We start from the raw sequence: 10,175 nt of genomic DNA on the forward strand, positions 1-10,175 counted from the left end.
CCTTGCAGCCATTGCTAGGCAACACACTCAGGCATCCCTGCCTCCTGGGAGTTTGATTGGCCAGAGCCGGATGGCCCAAACCAGCTGCTCTGGGGTGTTTCAGGAAAGGTTGGGGACATTCATGGAACGGAACCAGACTAATTCATTGTGAAAAATAGTTCTCTTTAAATAAAAAATTATATCTGTGGTATGTTTTTTTTAGCCATTGTACGAGTGGAGATGAATCTTTTATCACTTTTTATTCATCCTCTCATCAGTGTTAGAACCTTGTGCACCCCCCCTATTTCACACCTTCCTAACATGTTTGAGTCCTGTTAATGAAGTGCTCCACAACATGGCTCCTCTCTGTTAGAAAGTCCTTGAATGGAACATATGCTGTGAGATCTTCTCATTCTGTGTGGTCGGCTTTGCCTTTTTGGTCAACTTTGACTTACAGACATCGACATTTGATAGAAAATATTGATTTTTCTCGTACGGATAATGGCACAAAACCAACACTCTCAATCTTGACTGTCTTGACAAAGTGGTTGAGCCTTCGATTGTGTCCCGTTTATAATCAGATTCAGTGAATTAGGCCAGTGTTGGTGTCGGACGCACTCAAGCAGAGCTGGTCAAGCATGAGCACCAACCCAGATGGGATGTGACTGATGCTGGTGACATCTTTGGAGCCGGACTCAGCTGGCACTTTGTGGCTTCTTTGCTATTATGCGACCGGCCTAATTATCACCACTCCCTCCTCTTCCTCCCCTGCCAGCATATCTGCAGCCTCCTCTGCCTTAATCCACTTCTGCAACACTTCTCCCCACTTTCCTCTCTTCTGGTCTCATCTCACCTCCTCTTCTCAGACTCCTCTTATCCACCTTGGCTTTAATCCCACCCAACCCACCTCTTCTTTCGCTCCACTTCTCTCTCAACTCTTCGCGCCGCTTCTGCATGTTCAGCAACATCGAAGACCAGTGGGAGCGTCTCCATCCCAGTTAAACATTTCCTTGCTCTCTTTTCAGTCCCCCAAAAAAGAAAAGGTGACCCGAGGCACTTTATTTAAAGTTAAATATGGCTGAAATGAATCATAATATGCAGGATATTTTTTTTTATTCTGCAAGATATTTGCTGGTTGAGGTCAAGGTTTACAAAACAGTGCAGACTAAATAAGTGACTAAAGTTCTGTTTATGATTTTTTTTTTTCTTTGTGCCCCAGGTGAGAAGCCGTACAAATGCTCATGGGAGGGCTGTGAGTGGCGATTCGCCAGGAGCGACGAGCTGACGAGGCACTACCGCAAACACACCGGCGCCAAGCCTTTTAAGTGCAACCACTGTGACAGGTCTGTCAAAACACAACTCTCCTTCTTTTCCTGCCGTCTGATATGTTTTTCTTCCATTTTCCCAACGTTATTCGAGGCAGTGTGTCGTATCTTTGTGATTTTTGCTGTTTGGTGTTGTAAAAAAAAAAAAGTCCTCCGAAGATACTGGTAACACAGCCTGTTTTGCTGGCAGGATTACTAATGTGGGTTACTTTGGAAGTTGCTCTGTCGTACATTGAGAATTCTCACTTTAAGGTCGGGTGCTGCATATTAATGTTGAATCTTCTTGCATTATGATGCATGACTGTGAATTGGAGGCTGCTACTAGATTAAAAAATGGGGACTCACACAAAACAAAATGGTATAAGTTCGAGTGTTGTAGGTAAAGCACTTGTTTAAAAATTAATCAAATTTTTAACTCAAAATATATTTTCTTTCAGTGTTGCTAATTTAAACAGTAATTTAATGAAGTCTGTTTCGTATTTGACTGGAACTGTTGGCAACTAGTTGGAGACACAAAATTAAAAAAAACCCACAAATTTTCATTTGGAATCGCATTCAGTTGGTACTTATGACACGTTTGCACACGTATACAACTGTGAATAAATTAATTGTGATATTCTTTGTGAATGATCTACAAATTTATCTCAGTTTAGTCTTAAATATGTTTCAAATTATTCTCTTTTTTGTCTCCGATCAGTCACAGTTTGGTTTTGCAGGTTGCTAACCTTTTCAAAGTGGACTCGCATTTCTCGTACTTTCGCACTCTCTGAAGCGCATTTATGAAGGGTTCAAGAGTTGTCTCAGGACTCTGATTATTTTGAGAGAATCTGTTTTGCTATTAGAGCCAGACACTTGCTCTAAGGGAAATGTGGTGGAAACTTTCCAGTCTGGAAACGGCTATTTGCAAATTGTCACAGACAAAGGAGATTTAATGCTGTATCTCACTTGGCTGCAACTGTTGGAGACTAGTTGGTGACTCAGACCTAAAAAAACTGATTTGCTCCAAAATAATAAAACATTATTCAAATTTTTCATTGCAGTCTCACTCAGTTCTAAGTGTTTGCAACTAAGCGACCAGCCTTGACGAGAGAAGTTTAAGATAGGTTCGAGGCACCTGCAGCAACACTCTCAACTGTTTTGAGAGAAATGTTGTTGTACAAAGTTTTGAAACTTGTTCAAAATTAAAGGAACAAAGCTGCAAGCCTCTGCAACTCAGCTGAGGGAATTGAAAACCCTACAAATGTCGTGAGACGTCATTGGGAATCCTGTTCACCACCTAGTTGCCAGCAGTTGCAGCCAAGTGATGAACTGGCTGTAGGCCTCCTTAATACTGGACCCAACCCTCCGGAGCTGATGTGACCTATCAGAACTTGGCTGGGTCTTAATAGTTCCCAAATAGATTTTTCCTGCTATTTTTTCTGTCCTCAAGATCTCTCCTGCACCGGCACTATGATCTTTATGCCTGACTGTCTCGAACTGCGTTGGGATGAAGCTATTGGTATCTAAACTGTTTCCATGACCTTTACATTATCACGGTTGTAGCCACAACCAAGTCACGTCTTTGCACATGAGCCCCATGTCATGGATACACTGCCACCATGATATTAAACTACTATGACTTCACTATGGGTGATTTTCACATCCTCAAAACCATCATAGACCTGTCCCTGTTCTATCATGTAAATAAAGAGTCTACTGCATTTTTACACCCTTCAAAGACCGTCCACCTTCCAGCTGATTTATTTATTTTTTTAATCTTATAGTGAGATCGTCATCTAGTCTGAATGAGAACGTAGATTTCCTAAACACAAAAAAAGTTGTCCACAAACTGCAAGAAGTTGGACTCTTTTAGCGTTGACTCTTAGGATCCAAGAGTAAAAAGACTGAAGGACTTGGCCACCCAAAATGCTTCTTTGTGTCCTTTTGCACAAGTCGTTGAGACCTTGCCTATGTGCATACGCTTGTGCTGATAATTATTTTTGGTCACCGTGGAGTTTGACTCAAGGCTCCACAGTTTTCACTCCAGTCTAACAGGTGGGATACTGTTCTGGTTTACCAGTTGCCTGTTAAAACAAAATAAAATGACCTTTTCATTAGTGGTCTGACAATGTTATTTTGTCTTTGTCTTTTTTCTTTTTGTTTTTTTTCTTCTTCTGTTCTTGGTTTGTTGTGTGTTTGGCCCCACTTTCTGACTGGAAATGTTGTTTTTCGCACACGGTGCTCACAAATTCACTTTGTCACAAAAATCTGGGCTCCTCTTCATCGTCCACAGAAAGACATGTAGGACCTGGCGAAATTTACATCATGCAGCCCTCGCAGTCGAGCGGACAGGGAATTACAAACCTGTTTTAAAGAGCCGATCTGATCTAATTTGCCACAGACATTTTTCAATTAGGCCCTCTGCCTTCTGTTGTCTGTTGGAGCTTTAATTTTCTGGGCTCCGGTGATGAGAACATTAACTATTTGCTGGTCACTATTCAATATAAAATCATTGGCTTGGCTCAGACGCAGAAATCTTTAGCCCTGTTTTAATTTTCACTCTTCTGTCTGTGATCCGGCACCTCTGAGGTCTCTGAGCAATATCGAGCTAAATGTGGTGAAGCTCAGCGACGTGTGAGAGAAGGTCATTTTAAAACGTGCTCCACAGAAAAATATACACAGTTTTCTAAAACAACAGTTGAATTTACGTTTGTATTTCTGATGCACTCAGTGATTTTACAAAATATGGACCTTGCAGCCGCGACAGAAAAAAAAATAGAAATAAAAAACAGCAGAAAATTTGCATTTTAAATTACAATAATTGATCAAATTGAGCAAGTTCTGTTGTTGTTTTTTTGTCACATTAACATATTTGATTAGTATTACAAAAGACAAAATTTTAAACCAAAATTTTAAGCATTTTATGATGAGAGAGGACAGAGTTTTAGCCGTTTTGGTCAAACCTTGTAAATGATGTTAAGCACAATCTCATGCAATATGGTGACATCTTGCAAGATATGATAGAGCTCAGAGTATGTGTTGCTAATGACGCTCAGATACTACCTCACTGAATTTTAGCTCAACATCGGTACAACCAAATGGGTTATCGCCATTCTTGTGTTTCCTAAGGTCATTGACTGTGGCGGCCATCTTTTATTGGGTTGACTCCAAAAGTTAACCAGTTGTAGATGTACACGCAACAAAAACTTTCTGAGAGTTTCATTAAAAGGGTTTATGATATATTTTGCTAACAAAGACAGTTGACTCCAGTAGTTAATGTCAAAGTTTTAAAAACAGACCTTATACAATCAGTTAGTGCTCAAGGTGTGTATTGTGAATGACTCTCAGCTACTACCACACCAAATTTTAGCTCAATATCTGTAAAACTGCATGTTATGTGTTTGCTACCTTTGTGTAGCGAACACAAATGGCAAGAATATTATTGTAACTATCTTAAAATAGAGGTAATTATTAGTATTTCAGTATTCAAAAGGTCATGTTAAAATATTACAGCTTTTAATTTTAGATGTCTTTATTGTCAGATAGCTTTGCTAATGTTTTTCAAGTAAATTACAGTTTTAATCAGTTTTCTACCTTGTATTTGACAATTGTTTCCCAACATTTTTGCCCTCTATAAAAAGTCTAACTTTATTTCTTACGTGTTTAGTTGCATTTACGTGCACTTCTTGCAGCCTGGTTATATTTTTTGTCAAATTGCATCATTTTGTAAATCATATGCAACAATCTTTAGTTATTCATGTGGCTGGAAATTAAAGATGTCACCTATTTGTCAAAAGTGGCTCAAACGATTTGCAGTGATTGCGTTTTAAAGTCCAATGACAGAGTGGAAATTGAATAGCGAGTTGTTGAATGTGTGACCTCTTGAATCATGCATGGGTTCATTATGAAAGAAGAAAAAGAAATCCCTTTTCACCCAGGGTACTTTGCCTTAATGTCGATCTGTATGTGTGTGTTAATGAACAGCGGGTCGGTCAGTTTCATCTTAATCAGGTCTCAGCTGGGCGGACTGTAAATACAGTATCCCTCTCCCTTGGTTTTCCGTCTCCCTCCACTGCCAGACCCCCCTCCGGGCAGATCCCTAATTCGGGCCCACCTCTGTCATGTGTCAGAGCCCTCCAGCCCCGACACGTGCGCCCCGCTGAGATGAAGGAAGAGGGGAAACAGGGGAGACAGAAAAGTCGGGGTGAAAGATTGAGGGAAGGGGAGGAGGAGACAGACCCACGGTGTGCCAGCTGTTGTCGTGCCCCCGAGTCGTGACTCATACTTCACCATCTGTCTCACCGAGCACACACACACACACACACACACACTCCCAGTGACACACAACAACACTGATGGATGTCTCAGGAGCCGTTCATTCATTTTGCATGCGTGTTTTTGTGTGCGCACGTTTGGGAAGACGCTCACACATGCAGGTGTGACAGTGAGACAGATGACTGGCGGCTCGTCACACAGAAACCTCAGACTGTCAGTCCTGTCTCATTCCCAATCAACTGTTGCAGAAATGCAAGAATTGATCAAAATAGGCATAAACTCGAACCTTTGCACAAAAACCCACATTCAACACATCTCCCTTTAATTTACAATGGAGTCATATTAAAGCTTGATGTAAGAAATGTTCAAATTGAAGTGATAGGATGTAAAAATTAAACATAAGAAACTCCAGTAGCTGTTTGTATTTGATAAAACTGTCCAAAACAGAAGATTTGCAATATCTCAGTGGGTTTTTTTTTTATAAATATTATTAATTTACCCATTTTAATATGCTCCAAAACAACCCCCATCCCCAGTGGCCCCCAATTTGAAGTACTTCTTGCACACTAATTACCAGAAGATGCAACTCCTGGTTATCTCTTAGAAAGCAACACACTCTTTCAGAAAGAGCCTCTCCAGGGAGTAGAGTTGTTGTTGCTTTTTTTTCTTCTCTCTGCAGAAACGTGGTGCGTCTAGACATGGTGGTAGACCCAAAAAAAAAAAAAAAAGGGAGGTTTGATAATGGCTGCATCTGTGTGTAGAACCATGCTTAGAGAACATTAATTATGTCAGTTTGGAGCTTGAAACAGTCACTTTACACAAACATTTTTTTTAAAAACCCTCACATTCAACAAAAAGAGGAGAGCAATTTCATTTTGTTCATCGTGCAGCAACGCCCCAGCAATTCCACAAGGCTGATTTTTAGATGAGAGGCTTCGATTCATCTAATTTAGCTGTCGTTTTACAGCACATGTTTTGCATGCTGCTTCTCCCCCCCCCACGCTATTTCAACAGATCCATCTGCAGGCTTTCTAGTTATTCATGGCGCAGCTGAAGTCATTAGGAGTTCTGCTGAAAATGCTGATTATGAATTAGTTACACATATACTAATTGCATGTGCATTAGTGGCTCAGCACTCACTAGCTAACAGCAACATTTAGCTCAATCGACAAAACAAACTTCTTCCTCTTGCATCGGTAACGAGCTAACAAGCTGTTCTCTGTTTCTTTTTCTGTTTGGCTGCAGGTGTTTCTCGCGGTCGGATCACTTGGCGCTGCACATGAAGAGGCACATCTGAGGAATCCGAGAGAGGTCAGCAGGAGCGGAAAGAAAGGGGAAGTAGAAGGCGGTGAAGTAGAAAAAGGAGATGGAGCGTCAACTTGAGAAAAATAACACGGATGAAAGCGAGAGACAGTGGGTTGGACTTGAAAAACACCAGATTTAATCATTCGGATTTGGTTTGAAAGGAGCACACAGGGACGCTGACAGAAACTCACTGATCCCGAGTGGTTTCGTCAATCTGCGCTCAAACATTTGGTCCGTAACTCCACAGTGACACATCGCCACCTCACACGAGTTTCCACATGGATGATACAGATGCCCCATCCCACCCTTCTTATGGGATGTCGCATATAAGTGTCGCACTGCGTGCATACCATTTTCAAGCTCTTTATTTTTAGCATCCTTGTGATTTTTAGCAGCAATACACCTTCCAAAGTACCACCCCTGTTCAAGCAAGGGGCAGTGAGTGCACCAACGCCTAACCGGACCAGTTGTACAGCCATTTTTTGTGTACAAACAGCGTAACTGCTGTTCAAGATTCCCTCCTCTAAGAGACAACCTTGATTTGAAGAGAACTTCTCAACAGTAGCCCATTTTCTCTCCTTCAACCCTGCCACAGTCTTTCCAATTCACCAAAGGGTTTTGATTATCCAACACACTGGACAAACGATAATTTGACAGCTTGTCATTTGACCTTTGTCACATCTCTGCCAATTGGATCCACTCATAAATCCTTCTGTTTTGATGGCATCGGAGCATTAGCTTGAAATGAGTGTTGGATTGGATTTCTCAAAGACTTGTAGATGATGGGAGTGTGTTGCACTGATGTTCTATGAAGATTGAGGTCATCCAGGGGGCCGGCTTATTTTATGATCATCATCGACTGAGACAAACTAATCTACTCTGGGAATGCCAACTGAAACTGAGAGTCTAGAGAGATGTGAGGCAGCTTTTAACAAGTCTTTTTTTCCTCTCTGGGATCTCAGCTGCTGCAAGTTGTTGTCAGAAACAGTTGCACAATTGACTCAACGTTATTTTGTTTCGTTTTTGTAAAAAAATGTTCCCGTCTCACGACATTTTCAGACTCGTGAAATGCTGGCTTTCACATCTGACTGTGGACAGCCACATGCACAAGTTGAAGCAGCTAGCAGACTGTGATAGCACACCGAACACGAACAAGAACACTATGTATTTAAAGGTTATATTGTTTCTAAGAAGAGTCTCCTATTTGAAGAAAAAAAAAAAATTTAAAAGACATCTTTGAAGAACTCACTGGAAATGGATGCAGCCAAAAAGAAGAAAATCAAAAAGACAGATGCCTGAAATGATCTCTTTGGCCTTTTAAGAGTGATTGGCACCAAACTAGCAGCTGGACTGAGGAAGTCCCACCCGCAGAACACATTCCTGCAGAATTCTTCCAATTAAGAAGCTCTCTGGGTTGACTAAAATAAAAAAAAGCACTCAACAGTTCTTTGAATCTGGCCCTATGCATATCCACAAGCATTTCTGCAGACTTCCTGACCAGCATGTATGTCAGAATGCAGGAAAGACTCACAGGGAGGCACGTTCAATCAGCTGTCAGAGTAAAATCAATGTGAATGTATCTGTTGCAAACCTGAACATTTTGCTTGACCCATTGAAACCACTTGAGAATGGTTGGTACTGTCATGCTAGACACCATTTCTGTTATTCTTTTTCACATTAGAAAAGAAGAACTGGAGGTGGAATCACTGGCTGGTCACAGCTGGTAGCTTTTGACATTTTACCAGCGCCTCTTGGACCAGCATGGGTGCAGATTTCCAGTGGGTGGCTAAAATGGGTTAGGGGAGGAAGGATCTGCTCAGTCAGCAACGATAACTGCCCCATCAGCTTATGTAACTGCAGCAGAGTGAAGCCCACACACACAAAGAGACACATGCGTTCACGCCATTAAAACAGGAATTAACATTTATCCTGAGTAACCTGATTTCTGTCAGATGGAACAAAGATGACTAAAAAAACAGTTCTTAGATGTCTTATATCCACTCCACAGACAGGTCAAACAAGCAGCTTGGACACACTTTAATAAAAACATTCATGTTCACATATTTGAGCCTAAGCTCCAAGAGTAAAAAGCCTAATTCTGAGTTCATCAATCTGAAAGTAAATCCATTATTTGGACATAAAACTGGTGCACTGAGATAAGTCACAAGACCTTTGTCAGGAAAACTATGGTCTTCAAACTTGCAGGTTTTTATCCTGTAAGACATTTTTAAAAATCCCACAATCTGGACTCCAGAACACAAAATGGAACAAGCCAGTCAGTTAGCTAAAAAGTAGTCACAATAAATGTTACAATGTATTGCCATGACTATGTAACAGGGATTTAACGGTTGTTGAACAAAACCTTTCGTTTTGAGACTAGTTACCAACTCAAGATTGAAGAAAAAAGGCAAATTTTTAGTTGAGGTTCAGTTGTTTGGGACTCAATGACCACCAAGCTGTGTGACTGATGAAATTCTGGGCTTATTTTCAGGTGCACAGCTTGGCCCTGACATTATTTCATTGCCCACTTATGCCCAGATCATACCCATCTTTGCCCACTTTGTACCCACCTTGGCCTTCAGCGTCTTGTTTCTGATTTAATCTACACTTTAGAAATGAACATAGGCAGATTTTATCACTATTATTTATCATAATCATGGATTTTTAGACCCGGACATTCGGAGATGTAGCCGTGGGTGTTGTCTGTCAGAGGAGAGCTCCCATTCAGGTGTCAAAATACAGCTCTAATGCTCAAGAACTTATGGAAACTAAATTGAAAAGTGTTTGAGACGGCCGGTGACAAAACAGAGTGGTTTGAAATGGGTTCAAAATGCACTCGGCATCTCTACGGCAATCTTGAGAAAATTTCTGAACATGTTCAAAATTCAAGCGACAAGACTCCGAGCGTCTGCGACAGGGGTGGAAATTAGCACCCGCCACCCGCCAAATGCAGGTAAATATTTGAAGTGGCGGGTGAATTTGATCAACACACACGCCACTGTGGTGGGTTGGCAATTTGAACAGAAAAGGTGTTATTTGTCCTCCTGACATATAGGGGGCAGTAATGTGCTCGAGTTGCTGCTGTTACGTCGAGCCGCGTTCCCCCATCAGAGAGCGGGGTGTCAGCTTCACACAGCTCTCTCAGAGCTACGATTGCCCTGTGTCTCCGTTCATGTTCAACGCTCGTAACCGCCGCGCTGTGCTCGCGCTGCAAGGGAACTACGGAGACGGTGAAAGGTCAAACAACTTGTTTTGGCGAAGTTAACCCACTGTTTTGCTAGCGTGATAGACAGACAGACAGACTCTGTTATG

General features: G+C 41.5%; 1 protein-coding gene across 1 annotated transcript in view; it reads left to right on the top strand.

Annotated features, from left to right (window-relative positions):
• Positions 1-9,842, top strand: part of LOC108242179 (Krueppel-like factor 7) — a 43,622-nt gene extending 33,780 nt beyond the window's left edge. The window contains exons 3-4 of the mRNA XM_017426860.2: positions 1,199-1,322; positions 6,804-9,842. Of these exons, the coding sequence (XP_017282349.1) occupies positions 1,199-1,322; positions 6,804-6,855 (176 nt within the window). The 3' untranslated portion in view covers positions 6,856-9,842. The remainder of the gene's footprint in view (positions 1-1,198; positions 1,323-6,803) is intronic.
• Positions 9,843-10,175: the final 333 nt, after the last annotated feature.

This window comes from Kryptolebias marmoratus, linkage group LG23, assembly GCF_001649575.2.
Source record: "Kryptolebias marmoratus isolate JLee-2015 linkage group LG23, ASM164957v2, whole genome shotgun sequence".
NCBI classification, from domain to species: Eukaryota; Metazoa; Chordata; class Actinopteri; order Cyprinodontiformes; family Rivulidae; genus Kryptolebias; species Kryptolebias marmoratus.